The sequence below is a fragment of the Pristiophorus japonicus genome, chromosome 2, assembly GCF_044704955.1.
Source record: "Pristiophorus japonicus isolate sPriJap1 chromosome 2, sPriJap1.hap1, whole genome shotgun sequence".
Classification (NCBI taxonomy): Eukaryota; Metazoa; Chordata; class Chondrichthyes; family Pristiophoridae; genus Pristiophorus; species Pristiophorus japonicus.
Genome location: NC_091978.1, coordinates 232,216,316 through 232,234,597, shown reverse-complemented (window position 1 = coordinate 232,234,597; position 18,282 = coordinate 232,216,316). Strand labels below are relative to the sequence as shown.

At 41.5% G+C, this 18,282-nt stretch overlaps 1 protein-coding gene across 1 annotated transcript in view; it reads right to left on the bottom strand.

Annotated features, from left to right (window-relative positions):
* wdfy3 (WD repeat and FYVE domain containing 3) overlaps positions 1-18,282 on the bottom strand; it is a 690,816-nt gene that overhangs the window by 288,826 nt on the left and 383,708 nt on the right. Inside the window, exons 24-29 of the mRNA XM_070871062.1 lie at positions 15,335-15,446; positions 13,851-14,041; positions 9,415-9,567; positions 8,669-8,742; positions 8,412-8,573; positions 5,329-5,420 (exon numbers count right to left, since the gene is read on the bottom strand). Of these exons, the coding sequence (XP_070727163.1) occupies positions 5,329-5,420; positions 8,412-8,573; positions 8,669-8,742; positions 9,415-9,567; positions 13,851-14,041; positions 15,335-15,446 (784 nt within the window). The remainder of the gene's footprint in view (positions 1-5,328; positions 5,421-8,411; positions 8,574-8,668; positions 8,743-9,414; positions 9,568-13,850; positions 14,042-15,334; positions 15,447-18,282) is intronic.

Here is an 18,282-nt window from a genome sequence, read left to right as displayed (position 1 = left end):
GAGCGGCTTATGGTCAGTTTCTAACTCGAACTTAAGCCCAAACAGATACTTATGCATTTTTTTTCACCCTGCAAACACATGCCAGAGCTTCTTTTTCAATCATGCTGTAGGCCCTTTCGGCTTGGACAAACTCCTGGACGCATAAGCGACCGGTTGCAAAGTTCCTGATTCGTTTGCTTGTTGTAACACACACCCGTACGAAGACGCATCGTAAGCTAGCACTAAACGTTTACATGGGTCATACAGAACAAGCAGTTTGTTGGAACATGACAGATTTTTGGCTTTCTCAAAAGCAGTCTCTTGTGATTTCCCCCACACCCAGTCATCTCCCTTGCGTAGCAACACATGTAGAGGTTCTAGCAAGGTGTTTAACCTGGGTAGGAAATTACCAAAATAATTGAGTCGTCCCAGGACCGACCGCAGCTCCGTCACGTTCTGTGGTCTCGGCGCGTTCTTGATGGCCTCCGTCTTGGCGTCGGTGGGTCTGATGCAGTCTGCCGCGATTCTTCTCCCCAAGAACTCGAACTTTGGAGCCAGGAAAACACATTGAGCGTTTTAACCCGAGTCCCACGCGATCTAGCCGACTTAGGATCTCTTCCAGGTTCTTCAAGTGTTCGATGGTGTCCCGACCTGTGATCAATACGTCGTCCTGGTAAACCACGGTGCATGGAACTGACTTTAGCAGACTCTCCATGTTCCTTTGAAAAATAGCCGCGGCCGATCGAATCCTAAACGGGTATCCACTGTAAATGAACAGACCTTTGTGCGTGTTGATGCAGGCGAGGCCTTTCAAAGATTCCGCCAACTCCTGTGTCATGTAGGCCGAGGTCAGGTCCAACTTGATGAACGTCTTCCCTCCTGCCAGCGTCACAAATAGGTCGTCTGCCTTGGGTAACGGGTACTGGTCCTGCATCGAAAAACGGTTACTTGTTACTTTATAGTACCCACAAATTCTGACCGTGCCATCGCCCTTGAGAACCAGAACAATCGGACTGGCCCACTCATTGATCTCAACCGATGCGATGATGCCCTCTCGTTGCAGCCTGTCCAGCTCGACCTCCACTTTCTCTTGCATCATGTATGGCACCGCACGTGCCTTGTGGTGGATGGGTCGTGTACTGGGAACCAAGTGGATCTGCACCTTCGCCCCAGAGAAATTTCCGATGCCTGGCTCAAACAACGATGGGAACTTGCTCAAAACCTGGGCACGAGGAGTCATCGATGGACGGAAGCGCTCAGATGTCGTCCCAGTTGCAGCGGATTTTTCCCAGCCAGCTTCTGCCGTTCAGTGTGGGGCCATCTCCTGGTACAATCCACAGTGGTAGTACGTGCACCGCTCCATCATAGGAGACTTTTACTGCTGCACTGCTAATTACAGGGATCAGCTCTTTCGTGTAAGTTCTCAGCTTGGTATGAGTAGGGCTCAGCTTGGGCCTTTGTGCCTTGTTGCAGCCTCACGAAGGCCTTTTTGCTCATGGTAGACTGACTCGCACCCGTGTCCAATTCCATGGATACTGGAATTCCGTTCAGTTCAACTTTTATCATCGGTGGACATTTCATGGTGAAGGTGTGTACCCTGTACACTTCTGCCTCCTCGGTTCGAGTCTCTAGTTCAGTTTGATCCGCTATAGATCGGTCTTCCTCTGCAACGTGGTGCTTTGCAGCTTGTCTGCACATTCGCTGGAGGTGCCCCATTGTTCCACAGCCTTTGCACACATAGTATTTGAAGCGGCATTGATGGGCTCGATGTTCACCTCCGCAGTGCCAACAAGGTGCTAACTGCCTCGCATTCACACTTGATGGCGGATTCAGTCATCTGAGGTCGTGCAGCTGTAGGCGTATACATTCTGCCATATGCATTCCTGCCTGAAAACGACGTTACTTTATGTACAATACTTGCTGATGCATCTTTTTGCTGCAAAATTTGTTTGGCGTTTCGCTGGTGGACATAAATGCCTGGACTATAATCAGGTTCAGTGTTTCAACAGTCAATAGTTGGCCAAAGCCAAGCACAAAAAAGTCTCTTAGCATTTGCTCCCGGAATCCACTGAATTCGCAATGTCCTGCAAGGCGTCTTAGTTCGGCGACGTAGTTCGCCACTTCCTGGCCTTCAGACCGTTGACATGTGTAAAATCGATACATTGCCATCAGAACGCTCTCCTTCGGATTTAAGTGCTCCCGGAGCAGCGTACACAATGCTTCATACGATTTGGTTGTTGGTTTCACCGGAGCAAGAAGATTCTTCATGAGGCCACTGTTTGTTGCCCTGTAGATGGAGAGGAGGATCGCCCTTCGTTTGGCAGCGTTCTCATTCCCTTCCAGCTCATTGGCCACGATGTATTGGTTGAGTCACTCCACGAAGGCTTCTCAATCTTCACCTTCTGAGAATTTCTCCAGGATACCAACAGTTCTCTGCATTTTCGCGTGATGGTTCGTTATCTATTACTCGTCGCCAATTGTTATGTCTCAAATAAAGCAATGTGACTGAGTACTGTAGACTTGAGTAAGTGTGACCTTAGTCTCTTTATTCTGACTCCAAAGTGCTGGCACAGCATGGGAGGCCTGCTTATATGCAGTGCTCCCAAGGGATGCTGAGGTCCCTTGGGACTCCAACAGATGCTCCCTCTGGTGGCGATAGAACGCTGGTTACAAGATGTTGCATACATAACAAGAACAGTTGCTGCTGTCTGCAATAATCACAGCAAGGTACCGAAAATAGCTCTTTCTACGCACTCAAATATCGTTATCCTAACCTCAGTGAATTTTCTATTTTTCATACTTCACATCTTTATGGATTTTCTCAATGAAAATGTCAAATTCTCCTTAATTGCTGGCAGCTTCATGATATGAACTCATACTATCTGGGTACAAGATTGTATCCTACTTGAACTTATTTCATCAACTTCCATTGCAACCAACAGAGAGATTTTATTCTCATCAGTTAGAGCTAGATTCAAACCAGGTCTCAAAAGCGAAAAGATAATGGGGCGAAAATTGCGCCCTTGCCTGGTCCATACGAAGTGCACACGGACCCGGAGACGCCTCGTAAAAGCCAGTTATCGGGACGCAATGCGTATGCGCAAAAGAGATTGGGCTATTTGCCCAACTCATGCCCAGCGAATGTCCTTCAAACTTTTACGCCTGGTAAAAGCAGGCGCATAGCTTACTTTCACCAGCGTAACACTTTTAAAACATAGAAAAAAAAAATAATTTAATTTTTATGTTAAAAACCCTGTCCATTAAGGTAAGTTTATTTTTAACCCTATTAAAACACATTAAATATTTTTTCCCCCAAAATATATTATTTTCTAAAACATCTAAATTATTTAATTTCAATTAATTTTAAATATGTGAGGTGCTTTTTAAAAAAAATAATTCTGCCGTGTTTTGGTGGGTATTCTCATTGATAGTAATGGGTACTTGTACAAACGGAGTTCCCATTATAATCAATGAGAATACTGCATAATGATTGGTGGTTCAGGCCTACATGATTCCAACATAGACGTCCGTACCTGAAAGACAGATTCCCGTACACTGCGCAGCGAATGAAGGCCTCAGACCGGAATCCTATGTTTTTCCGGGTCGGATGCGTTCGTACAAAGGAAGCCTCGACCACCATTTTCCCCCCCATTAAGCTTACCAACCTTGATATATGTCTGGACCATGTGAAGCTGCATTGGTCATGGCAAAAACTGTTTACTACTCCAAGGCTATCCCACAGAACAAAAGCAACTCTACATTTCTCTTGTCCACCACAAACTATTCACTCAGACCACCCTCCTTTAAAGTCCCAAACTCCCAACTTGGATTCCAAGTTCAAGAAAATCACGGACTTGTCAGCTTCCATATGTATGCTAATGACACTCAGCTTTATCTCTTTGCCTCCTTCATTGATTAAAGGCTTATTGTAACTCTCTTGAAAAGCCTTGGCCAACATCAAAATCCAGATGAGCCAAAATTTGCTCCAGCTTCATGCAGGCAACGTGGAAATCATCATATTTGACTTCTATCAATACTTATGTGTTCCTGGCTTTTCAGCAACTTCCCTGCTGCCAGCTCAGGAGATTCAGAAACTTGGTATAATGTTTGACCTTATGTGTTTCTCACCGAAACTCTAGTGACAAAATATTTATGGATGAGAATGATCATTTTAATTCATCCATCTAGAAGCACTCTACAGTCCCCCAATTGCAGCATCTAATTGTTTCTTCAATTCATCCAGGGTTTTCATCTCCACCACTTTATCTAGAAGTCTATTCCAAGTGTTAAATCACTCCGTGTGAAGAGGAGCTTCTTAGTATCTATCCCAAAGTTACCTTTTACTAGTTTGAACCTACTTCCCCTTGTTCTACTCCCATGATTTGAAGTAATATCCCAAATTTACCTTTTTCATATTGTTTACCATTTTGTACACCACTTTGACACCTCCATTCCAAGTTAAAAAGTCCAAGTCTCACTGGCGTTTCTTCATTTCTCAGACTTCTAACACCAGGGATCAGACATGTGGTTCTTCCTGCACTACCTCCAGTGTTTGAATGTCGCCCTTATGGCACAGTGACCAAAAATGGACACAGTACTAAGGTGTGGTCTGACCAGAATACTGTAGTGTGTGATCTCTGATTATAGACTACTAATTTGGCCATGTAGTTCAACATTCTTCAACAGTGTCCAACCAATGCAGAGCAGCAAACAACAGAGCAAATAGAATAACTTATTTATCCATTAGTCTACTTTTGGCACTCGTGAGAAGCTGTAACTATACCATTTTGAAGAATTGTTATGATATTATAATACACAAAAAAATTGATTCCTGTGGGGTAGTTATCTTACACTTTGTGTTGACTCACTGCTGTTTTCACATTCTACTAAATTTATATCTGTAGTGTAATTGCAGCTTATGCCAAGTGATCCAAGCACATTAATTTTAAAAAGCACCCAGATAGCCTCTGGCCTACCTTTAAGTTTCTAATATTAGAATAGAGCCAGACGGTTTAATCAGCATTTGGACACTAATGAGCAGAACTCTGTAATTATATTTATGCATGTACATTTTGCCTGAGCAGAGTATGGTGTGGATGAATTAATATAACAGTGCAGCTGCATGATACATTTCTCAAATAAAGTACCAGTATGACCCTGGAGCTTGCAATACAATTGCAGCATTAGCAATTGTGGGTTGTTCTCACAGCGGTTATGGGTTTATCACAATCCATTATGCAGTACAGTATTGATCTACAGTACATCAAATAAAAGAAGCTAAGTTAATCGAACATTAGAATGTCATAGTCAACATACAAAAAAGTTTTCAACCCAAGATGTATTACTCACCTTCTTCCTTTTCCTCACTTTTAGCTTCCATGATAATAAACTTCTCACAGACTGCAAAAGTGGGCAATGTTGAAGAGAGAAACTGACCAAACCTTGGCACAAAGAAATCAGAAATTAATAAAAAGTGATCCTTGTGTAAGATAGATCAGAGGCACTTTTAACCATTTACTGTAATTAGGAGGAAAGAATCCTCCATTTTTTAACATCTCAAAAATCAGGCAAATCTATTTCCTTAACTTTGCACTCTGAGGCTGGTGAAACAAGAGACATATTATTGTGCTTGCTTATGAGCTGTATTTGCTTTCCAGTGTTCAAAGATTTGCTGTCATGTGGATTTATAAGGTTCCACAGTAAATCATTTTGAACAAAAAAAAGATACTCAGACAACAAAATACTTGCCAGTAATGTACTTTCACTTTGGCACAAACAGATTCCACCTATTGTAATACTACTCCATAAAACAGGATATAAAAATATTTTTAAAATGTAACAGTAAATGTGCACAATTCTTTTACTAGGATGGTGGGTGGGGGGGAATTGCAGAAGAAAATGAAGAGTAAACAGCAATTTACATCTTTTGTCAGATGTAAACAAGGGGTTATTAACCGGTGGTTCGTGAAAAGGTTTTAAGGGGTCCACCAGCCAATCAATGAGAGGAGAAGGCGGGACCCTCCCAACACATGTCAGTGGCTGGACAGGGTTGCCAATCACATGGTCGCCATCAAGGTTAGGTTACAGTGCAGCTGCCTGCCTGGAGTCACCGTCACTAGGGTGAAGGTGCAGTGGAAGCGCGGCTTGAGGGTGTTCAGTCAAAGGCAAGTCAGTAAGTACTTAACAACCCGAGTGTTTATCAGCACGCAATCCTGGCCAGTAACAAGCGTAGTTTTAACTATTCAGGTTACACCTTCCGCCCGGCAGCCTGATAGTACTGTTATCAAGTTTAGAGCTTCGGTAATCTTCTGATTACAGTAATAGGGAATGTACAGTTACATTCTCTTTAAAGCGTAGTCATTGAATTACTTTAGTTACAATCCATTACTGTCTATTTTCCACAGGAGCATTGCTGAAGCTGCAGTGCTATGCCCACCCATGAATATTTTTCTTATTTAAATCTTGCAGATGCGTATTTAATCACGGAGTACTGGATTCATATATTTAGTTGGTTATTAAAATTTTCATGAAATAAGGAGCATTCATGTGTTCATGTATGCATTAAATTGAATGTTATCCATCGTTTAGAAAAAACCCTCCTCATCCGCAAGCTCCCGTCCCCTCCCCCACCCGCTAACGTGCAGAAATTATGTAATTTAATGAACGAGGAGCCATTGGTAGGGGATTGGTTTCTGCTCGAGATTGTTTCCTGCTTGGCTCACAACAGCTCCCTGGTACATTTTCAGGGGGTTGTGTGCTTGGATTTCAGGAAAATGTCCCATTTATTTGGCAAACGCCCCATTTATGTTTCAATCTCGCCTGTGATCATTTCACCATTTAAAATATAATTAACAACCTTACACTCGCTTATATAGAAGAATACTTGTGTTATAGGGGGTCTGTGGAATTTTTGTAACACGGAAGGGGAAGGGCCTCAGAAGAAAAAAAGTCAAGAACCCCTGATGTAAAGTACTCCCAACAGGGAGTGTACAACACAGTCTCAGTTAAATGCTGCTTGACATTCAGCTGAGGGATCTTAGGGGAGTGTACATTTTTCACAAATACTCTAAGCGTAGAAGAAACCTGTTGTAGAATTTAAAAAAAATAGCTTACAGAAGGCAAGATTAAATTGCGTTGTTGGCTTGAAAGAGCTTCAAGATATTAGGGAAGGTTGTAAACTGTTTATGTGATGCTGTTTTAAGCAAATAAAACCTATTAAAGTCTCTTTTTTGAACGTAAAACTTTTAACCATAGATCTTTTTGAAAACTAACAAAAGTTCTAATATTTCAATGAAGCTGAAATCAATCTTCCCTCTTCTTGCTCAAGGAAAATCACTCTCACATGAAGATATCCTTGTTGACATCTCCAGAGATACAGCATAAAACTCTAAAGGGAACGTAACAAATGTCAGAAACACCAGCGACATACCCTTTCAGTCGACAGAATTAAGCATAATGTACCTCACTATTGGACTTGTTACCTAACCTGCAATTTTTTTTCAGTGACTAAGCTCTATTCTATAATTAGACATTTTGCAGATTGCACCTTTTAATGGGCCAGAAATTGCGGTCGGATGCTTCCCACGGGTGGATGCATTCGACCAAAATGTTTTTTTTTTTTTTAAAATGGAAGTACCTGGTGGTTCCGGAGGAATGAACACTTTGGCTCTGAGAACTAGATGTGCATACACGCATCCTGGGATCACGTGGGCCTGGACCACGAATGAACATGGAGTATTCTCACTAATAATAATGATGAGTTCCGCTTGTACGGAGCTCCCATTACTTATGAATGGGAATACCCCCAAAAACACAATACATAAATTTTAAAAACACCGCATTTAAAATTAATTGAAATTGAATGTTTTAGAAAAAAAATATTTTTTTGAATTTTTTAAAAATACAAACATACAACCAATGACAGACAGGTAAAGACCATTTGGTCCATCGAGCTCGCCCCATACAACTGCGATACCTTGTGTATCACGACATATACACTCCACTCCAAGCCATGTGATATCCTGTTTTAATAGGGTTAAAAATAAACTTACCTTAATGGACAAGGTTTTTAAATATAAAAATGCGTGATAACATTTAATTTTTCTATCTTTTAAAACTCTTACACTGGTAAAAGCAGGCCTTTATGCCTGCAGGAGTTGGGCAAATCGCCCAAATCTGAGGATTCGTGCAATCTGTCAAAATAAATTGACAGATCGCAAGTGCCGGGTTTAGGTGCATGCATTTTACGCGCCTAAACCCAGAACTTGCGGAGCCTCTTCGGGCGCGTGCGCACATCGTACGCACCCGGAGAGACCGCAATTTACAGCCCATTATTTTGTTTAAAAGTTGTAAAGCATATGCAGTACTCAAATGATTTGCTGTAATTAAATTCCTTGGTTACTTCAGTATTCTTTATTGTGTCTGGACTCTACCTGAGCAGATCATTGCTGTTTGGAAAGCCTTGCAGCAAAAGGCTGAGCACATTACTGATAGCTGCAATGGTCGGCTGTGACAGGAACATATCTTTCAGAGTAAGCAGTAGCTTTGGTATCAACTGGAATTCCCTCATTAACTTGGCATTTCTAGAAGCCTCACTGTAAAAAATAAAAACAACCTTTTTATTCCTAATATCTGCTAATTGAAGTGTAAACATTTAAAAAGAAAGAATTTTGAAATAATTCAATAATACCTTGATTCAGTCAGAAGTTCAATAAAGTGCTCAAATAATGACAGATGAAGTTCATATGGTGCATTAAGCCACACCTGTCAAAGAAAGGTCAAGTTAAATTAAAATCAATAATTTAAATAAACCCTAAAAACACTTCTTGACCATTTTAAATAACTTAAATATATACCATAGGTTGAGAGTTCTGAGCTGAGAGCTATACCATCAGAAGTGTTGCTGGCCAGGACCACCATCCCAACTACCCCAGCAATGACCCCCCCCCCCCCCACCCCAAATCTTGGGAACAAGGTCATTAGCAGTAAAAAAAAAAAAATGGACACCTGCAACATTTATTGAAGGCACTGGAATTCCAGAGCTGCATCTTGCCAAAGATCATTTTTCTTTGTTGAAGGATGTACTACTTTCCTAATGGATCTCTCAGAAAACAATTGCTATTGGGATTCAACACTGTGGGCCTTATCTAACAGATGTTGTATGGCAAGTACGTTTGCTTCATGCAGATATAATTACTATTGGCTGTACACTGAAAAGAAGTGGGGAGCCTGGCATTCAACCAGGAATTGTGGCACATTACGACATGGGGTAGGCAGAAGAAGCGACCCCCACCATCCCCAGTCAGAATTCTGAAACTAGACCATTTCATTTGAATGTTACTTCCTCAAAGATATTGAGGAGATTGGTCAAGAATGAATCTATGTTGTCTATTATTTTCTATGTTATTGCTGTAACACTTTATACTCATGTCTTACATCAAAGTCACAAAGCAAATCCTGAAATCCATTAGAATTAGGGATGATACTGGTCTCATGACCACTGTCAACAGTTCCCACTAATGAAAATGTGAGATGGAGAATATGACTGTTCAAGAGAGTCCGTTTCTTCTTCAGCAACATTGCCAAGAGCTAAAACAAAAAAAAACACCTTAATTGAAAATTCCATCAATTATATTTGGAAACAGTTATTAGTAAACTTGAAATGACAGTGTAAACAATATAAGAACATAAGAATTAAGAGCAGGAGTAGACCATATAGCCCCTCGAGACTCCTTCACCATTCAATAAGATCATGGCTGATCTTTAACCTCGACTCCACTTTCCTGCCCTATCCCCATATCCCTTGATTATCCCTAGAATCCAAAAATCTGTATCTCAGCCTTGAATATACTCAACGACTGAGCATCCATAGCACTTTGGGGTAGAGAATTCCAAAAATTTACAACCCTCTAAGTGAAGAAATTCCTCCTCATCTCAGTCTTAAAAGGCTAGCCCCTTATCCTGAGACTCTGCCCCCTAGTTTTAGACTCTCCAGCTAGGGGAAATAATCTCTCAGCATCTACCCTGTCAATCCCCCTCAGAATCTTCTGTTTCAATGAGATCACCTCTCATTCTTCTAAACTCGAGAGTATAGGCCCAATTTACTCAATCTCTCCTCATAGGACAACCCTTTTATTCCAGAGATTAATCTAGTGAACCTTCGTTGCACCGCCTCTAAGGCAAGTATATCCTTCTTTAAATAAGACCAAAACTGTGCACAGTACTCCAGGTGTGGTCTCACCAGAGCCCTGCACAATTGTAGCAAGACACCCTTACTCTTGCACTCCAATCCTCCAGCAATAAAGGCCAACATGCCATTTGCCTTCCTAATTGCTTGCTGTACCTGCATGCTAACTCTATGGGCTCGAGTTGCTCCTATTTTTTTGGAGCAACTAGTTTAGAATTCTTCCTGCATCTAACCTAATCAGTCTGCTGTACCTTCGCTGCACTCCCTCAATAGTCCTTCCTCAGATTAGGGGACCAAAACTGAACACAATATTCAAGGTGTGGTCTCACCAAGGCCCTGTACAACTGCAGTAAGACCTCCCTGCTCCTATACTCAAATCCCCTAGCTATGAAGGCCAGCACGCCATTTGCTTTCTTTACTGCCTGCTGTACCTGCATGCCTACCTTCAATGACTGATGTACCATGACACCTAGGTCTCGTTGCACCACCCCTTTTACTAATGTGTCACCATTCAGATAATAATCTGCCTTCCTGTTTTTGCCACCAAAGTGGATAACCTCACACTTATCCACATTATACTGCATCTGCCATGCATTTGCCCATTCACCTAACCTGTCCAAGTCCCCCTGCAGCCTCCTAGCATCCTCCTTGCAGCTCGCACTGCCACCCAGCTTAGTGTCATCTGCAAACTTGGAGATATTACATTCAATTCCTTCATCTAAATCATTAATGTATATTGTAAATAGCTGGGGTCCCAGCACTGAACCCTGCGGCACCGCACTAGTCACTGCCTGCCATTCTGAAAAGGACCCGTTTATTCCCACTCTTTGCTTCCTGTCTGTCAACCAGTTCTCTATCCACGTCAATACATCACCCCCAATACCATGTGCTTTGATTTTGCACACTAATCTCCTGTGTGGGATCTTGTCAAAAGCCTTTTGAAAGTCCAAATACACCACATCCACTGGTTCTCCCTTATCCACTCTACTAGTTACATCCTCAGAAAACTCTAGAAAGATTTGTCAAGCATGATTTCCCTTTCATAAATCCATGCTGACTTGGACCGATTCTGTCACTGCTTTCCAAATGCGCTGCTATTACATCTTTAATAATTGATTCCAGCATTTTCCCCACCACCGATGTCAGGCTAACCAGTCTACAATTCCGTGTTTTCTCTCTCGCTCCCTTTTTAAAAAGTGGGGTTACATTAGCTACCCTTCAAACCATAGGAACTGAACCAGAATCCATGGAATGTTGGAAAATAACTACCAATGCATCTACTATTTCTAGGGCCACTTCCTTAAGTACTCTGGGATGCAGACTATCAGGTCCTGGGGATTTATCAGCCTTCAGTCTCCCTAATACCATTTCCTAATAAGGATTGCCCTCAGTCCTCTTGTAATTTCAGGTGGCTATTCGTGTCTTCCTTAGTGAAGACAGAACCAAAGTATATTTGTTCAATTGGTCTGCCATTTCGTTGTTCCTCAGAGAATTGTGAACCTGTGGAATTCTCTACCACAGAAAGTTGTTGAGGCCAGTTCGTTAGATATATTCAAAAAGGAGTTAGATGTGGCCCTTGCGGCTAAAGGGATCAAGGGGTATGGAGAGAAAGCAGGAATGGGGTACTGAAGTCGCATGATCAGCCATGATCATATTGAATGGTGGTGCAGGCTCGAAGGGCCGAATGGCCTACTCCTGCACTATTTTCTATGTTTCTATGAAAGATCACTTTTCCTGTGGAGCTTTTATTTCTCAATAGAATGTATATTCTTTGAGAATTTTGGAATTTCTTTAAATGATTGTCACTGCTTATCGACTGTCATACCTTTTAATCTAATTTCCCAATCTACCATAGCCAGCTCGCGCCTCAAACTTACGTAATTGGCTTTAAAGTTTAAGACTCTGGGGTCAGACTGAAGAATGCCACTTTCAAACTCAATATGATATTATGATTACTCTTTCCTCGAGGATCCTTTGCTATAAGATTACTAATTAACCATGCATTATTACACAAAGCAAGATCTAAAATAGCCTGTTTCCTGGTTGGTTCCACGACGTATTGTGCTAGGAAACTGTGTCGAATACATTTCATGAACTCGTCCTCCAGACTAGACTTGCCAATTTGATTTGCCCAATCTATATGCAGATTAAAGTCACCTATAATTATTGTATTACCTTTGTTACAAGCTCCTGTTATTTGTTGATTAATACTCTGGCCAATGGTATAGCTACTGTTAGGGGGCTACTACTCTCAGCACTGTTTTCTGCCACTTGTTATTTCTCATCTCCACCCATACTGATTCTACTTCCTGATCTTCTGAACCAAAATTCTCTCTCACTCCTGTCCTTATGTCATCCTTAATGACCAGGGCTACCCACTCCTGTTCCAGTCTGTCTTTTTGAAACATTAAGTACTCTGGAATATTTAATTCACAACCCTGGTCACCTTCCAACCATGTCTCTGTAATGGCTATTAGATCATACCTATTTATCACTATTTGTGCCATTAATTCGTCTGTTGCGAATGCTTCATGCATTCAGGTAATCATCTTATTCGCTGATGCATCCTGCTTATCTTTACCCAATTTGCTACACTGCTGCATTGCCTTGACTTTTTCTTTAGTTTTCTAAATTACTCCTCTCCTGACCCCTCTCCCACCCTTTTAGCTTAAAGCCCTATTTATTTGATTCACCAGGACACTGGTCTCAGCCCAGTTCAAGTGGAGACCATCTCAACGGAATAGTTCCCTCTTTCCCCAGATCTAGTACCAGTGCCCCATGAAACAGAAGAGAATTTGAGAGAAAGACAAGATCATCCCTGTGGTATGTTGGCTTTCTTATTTGAGCATTCAACTACATTTTGAATGTCCCCAATACTTTGCCACTATTAACTTGCCTGGCAGATTATTTTACAAATGTATTGGTATTTGATTAAAGAAGTTCTTTACAATATCCACTTTACATTTACTTTTTTCTAATTTAAATTTATGTCCTCCAATCCTACTTTTCTTGCCTCACTTAGAAGCAATTATTCAAGGCTAACCTTATCTGTACCATTTAACATTTTATATAGACTTTGATGAAGTCCCATCCTAAAAAGCCTTCTTTCCAAACTATAGCTTGGACTTCTCTCAACTTTCTTCTTTGCTCATCCCCTATATATTTGGGATCAGTTTAGTTGCTTTTTGCTATACCCTCACCAATACCAGTATGAGTTTTTTTGCAACACGATGACCAGATTTGAACACAGTATTCGAAATGTGGTCTGACCAGCAAATTTTAAAACTCCAGTATTTCCAATAAAAACACACACAGCATTAATCCTCCCATTTCACACAGTAGAAAGTTTTATTATCTTTCTCCCGCTCCCAATCAAACGCCCAGAAGGAATCAAACTAAACAACACAAATGAAGAGCGAGAACATTTTTGCCTATAGTCTAAATGTGTGTATAATTATGTGGACTGGTCCAATTTTTCCAAGATTGGCTTTGTTCACCATTTTATCTGTTGATAAACTATCCCAACAATGCTCTCGAATCATGTGTTTTTCCATGCATTTTTCTTCACTGGCACATTTTTCTTCACTGGCATTATCACAGGGCAAAACCACTTACAAATCGCTTTGCCCTAATCTACAGATATTGAAGCTGCTCTCTTAGACATGATTTGAAGTGAAGCTCTTACCTGATAGCCCTTAATCCTCTCCATCTCTTTGCTGGCCAGTGCATTACTTTTTACCACACAAACAAGAGCTTTCACAGCAGCATAGAGACCTTCGACATCTGATGCCATTGCAACCAAGCCTAAAATAGCAGCTGCTCCACCAATGTATTGCAAAGTAGTGGCAACAGGCTTAGGAACAGAAGTTCTCACACCTGGCAAAAGAAATCAACAAGTTGCTTAAAAAAAACACAAAATGATACTAATATGAAAATTTTAAATTTTCCATTATGATCAATAGTTACCAGCAAGCACGGTTTAAAAAAACACTACAAGACAAAAAATCTTTGTTGGCTACGTAATACTTTAGAATGTGTCTTTTAAAAAAAAATGTAATTCGAAAGAGAATTGTTGAAGTAATGGCTAGAAGCTCACTATGAAGTTAATATGGAAAAGGCATCATCATTTAATAACATTCTAATGAAGTATACAGGCAACTTCTACCAGATAGTAAACATTTTAAAAGTATACAGGCAACTTCTAATAAAGATAGTAAAGGTGAAGCCTGACAAATATCACAGCTTTGGATGATATTCTTTTAAAATGCTCGTATTAGTGAAACGGAACCAAGTATTTAATTCAAAATGTAATTGGTAAATTCAGAAAATGCTCATTTTTCAAAAGCCCCTGCAAATCTATTTTACCATTGATGCTATTCAAGGAAACATAAGCCCCAATTTTAGCTGGAGGCGTGGGACGAGTTTGGAGCCGGCTTGGCGAGCGTCATGAAGTCCGGGTCCATTTTAACTCCTGGGACTTATTTAGGTATACTACATTCCATTCTCACCCGAACCGTGTCAATGAAGTTAGGCCAGTGGGCAGGAGTTGGGCGAGTGCAGCAGGAGGCCGTGGCCTGGAACCACTGGGATGGTGCCCAGCAGTCAGGTTTAGCGTGGATGGGGAGGGTACGTGACCTGTGGGGGCATAAGGAGTACTCCTGCTCCTCCTGGCCCAAAAGGAAACCATTAACTTTCTGGCCCTGCTGCTCCTCCTTCGCGATTAGTGGTTTTGGTTTGGCCAGCACCAGGTCTTTGATGCAGCTGCCCAGAGTTAAAATACAGTTGGGATCTGAATTATGTCATTAGACCGTGACTTTTAAATTTCAGTGAGGCCCTTATCTGCATGGTGTGAAGGCCTCAATGTTGGGCCAGAACGTGCATGCTACAATGACGTGTAGCACGTTGATCGCGAGTAGGTCGCTGCAAGGATTTTAGCTCCACCCTACATGCCCCATTTTTGACTGTTGTGGGGATTAAAATCATGGCTATTAAGCAACAAAAATTTATTAAAAAATGCTAAACTTTTATTCCGTACATATTACTGAGAAATACCATTTGAAGCACATTTCTAATTAAGATATAATAGATTGTATACTATGAGTAAACCTGGATTTGCATTGGGCTAACACTTAGGCAGAGCACCATAAGTCTCTGTGATTGACGCCCTACCTAAGTATCCTATAAGAGCGGCACCAATAGTTCGCGCTGGTCCATTTAAATGCCCTGCAGCATTATGCAACAGTTTTACTGGTGTAGCATTTTCATGTGAGGAAATAGCCATCTACAAAGCACAAAAAAAAATTTAAAGTTAGTGGTCAAGAAATCCCAATTTTAGCTATTTCCATTAAACCCTGAAATATTAGGAGCAAGAATATGTCCTATCATTGTACTAAATATAAACAAGCCAATTTACCCATCTTGCTTGTACACAGGTCACATTTATGATACGTTTTTCCTTATTGCAAGGAAGTTAGTTACATGCAAATCAGGAGTGTATGCAAGTAAACCAATTTCCTGCTGAGCCTGTACTTTGTTCCTCAGCGAGTAAAAGATTTGCCCTCTATCCTTCAACCATTTCATCCTCTTTTCCTGTTGCTGATCCAAGAAAGTAAGAGGATGTCATTAGAAGCGCTGACTACCTCATCGTTCACAGCACAGAATAAAGATGCTTTATCAACTGTAGTAGGAGCCCCTCTCATTAATCATCATAGGCAGTCCCTCGGAATCAAGGAAGACTTGCTTCCACTCTTAACATGAGTTCTTAGGTGGCTGGACACTCCAATACGAGAACCACAGTCTCTGTCACAGGTGGGGGTTTGTTGAGGGAAGGGGGTTCTTCCTTTTTCATTAATAGCAAGAAAAACAAACCTGAACCCTACAACCAGCAAATGATAAGCACTAAGAATGGAAGACATCTCCTGCTTTTATACAACTTTCTTTGGAAAATTTAACTTGCAATGTTTTTCCTGTGTTGTAACATTACACTACCCCATGGTTGTGCCGGAAAAAAAATTCTTCCTTTGCTCCAATGTAGAGACAATTGCGATGGAAATTCACCCAAACTGCAATCTGAAGAGATTCAAGTTTTTGTTGTGGAGATTAAATTCTGGAAGTTGTGCTTTACACATTCATGGCACATTGACCTTTTTTAACCGAGAGATTTATATTTTCCGGGGCCCGCAAGTTCCGGGCTTTCACTGCAAATCGTAGCCATCCCCAGGAAAAGGGCATTCGCGGGAGGAGTATAGGCTATTTGCCCAACTATTGCTCAGAAAAGGCCCGTGAATTCTTACGCCTGATAAAAGAATTTTAAGGTGTAAGGCCTGCTTTTACCAGCGTAAGAGTTTAAATTAATATAAAAATAATTTTTAAATTATTTGAACATTAAAACATCTGTAAATTAAGTAGCCTAATATGGAGTGCCTACTCCCTCATTTTAGGGGCACATCTACCAGCCCAAATCCAGAAAGCTTAGGTTCAGATTGGCAGAGGTAAGGCTTGGGGAGCTCACAGATGTGTGCAGAGGTATGGCTGGAGTTGAACCAGGTAAAAGAGTGTTACTTACCATTGATGCTTTCTGCTGCGAGTCTATCTTCAACTACCCTACCTCACTGAGACATTGACTTGCAGCAGTACCAAGCAGGAAGAATCCTAGTCCCGAGTGACATCTATCCTTCCAAGTTCAATCAATGATCCAAGCTGACTGTTCCAATTGTTAAGGTCTTGCAGTACTGCTTCGTATAGGTATTGGGTTATAGATTCTGGCAGAGGATTGACTTGGTTTCAAGTTTACATCGACAGGCGTGTGATCTTGGCACCACCTTGATCCCTAGGTGACCAAGTTTCCTCCCTCTGCCAGGTGGATGGTCATTAGTTGATTGTCAAATTGACGAACACAACTTTTAACATGGTATGGGGAGCGGTATAACTCATCAAAAAAATTTGTATTTTCAGCTTCCTCCTGACCATATCATGAATACATTCCATATCTACTGAATGATAGCTTCACGAGTTGGAGATGCAGAGCTTCAGCAGCATATTCCTCTGCAACCCAATCATGGTAAATACCAAGCCTTGGATACATGAACATTTGCTCTCTTATCCAGCCTCCAGGTAACACCTTCTAGCTGTCCTCAAGTCTCAAAGATTCCCATCATATAGCCAATGAGGAAACTCTCAGTGTGGTGGAAGGCAACTTGCTTTGTGCCAACTACCTTGATGCTGTAGATGTCCACATTTAATGCTGCATACTAGGCTTATTCGTCACCAACTGTTTAAATCAATAACTACAACGTGTGTATATATCTATTATATATATAGCGCCTTTAACGTAGTAAAACATCTCAAAGCACTTCACAGGAGTATTAGAAGACAAAACATTTGACACCGAGCCACATAAGGAGAAATTAGCACAGGTGACCAAAACCTTGGTCAAAGAAGTAGGTTTTAAGGATCGTCTTAAAAGGAGGAGAGGGGCAGAGGGGTTTAGGCAGGGAATTCCAGAGTTAACGCTTTAGGCAACAGAAGGCACAGCCACCAAAGGTTGAGCGATTATAATCAGGAATGCTCATGAGGGCAGAATTAGAGGAGTGCAGATATCTCGCGGGGTTGTGGGACTGGAGGAGATTACAGAAATAGGGAGGAGCAAGGCCATGGAGGGATTTGAAAACAAGGATGAACATTTTGAAATTGAGGCGTTGCTTAACCGGGAGCCAATATAGGTCAGCGAGCACAGGAGTGATGGGTGAATGGGACTTGGTGCATGATAGAACACGGGCAGCCAGGTTTATGTAGGGGTAGAATGTGGGAAGCCAGCCAGGAGTGCATGGCATAGTCAAGTCTAGAGGTAACAAAGGCATGGATGAGTGGATGAGCTGAGGCAAGGGCAGAGATGGGTGATATTAGAGAGGTGGAAATAGATGGTCTTAGTTATGCTGTGGATGTGTGGTCAGTACCTCATTTCAGGGTCAAATATGACAACCAGATGATCATATGAAAGGTCTTAACAAGGGATGCTACTCCTTCGAAGGCCCTCAGTGATGGGGTGATATAGACCAGAGCCCTTCCTTTCTGTACCTGCTTGCTCTTTTTGCCACAACTATACCTCAGATTAATCC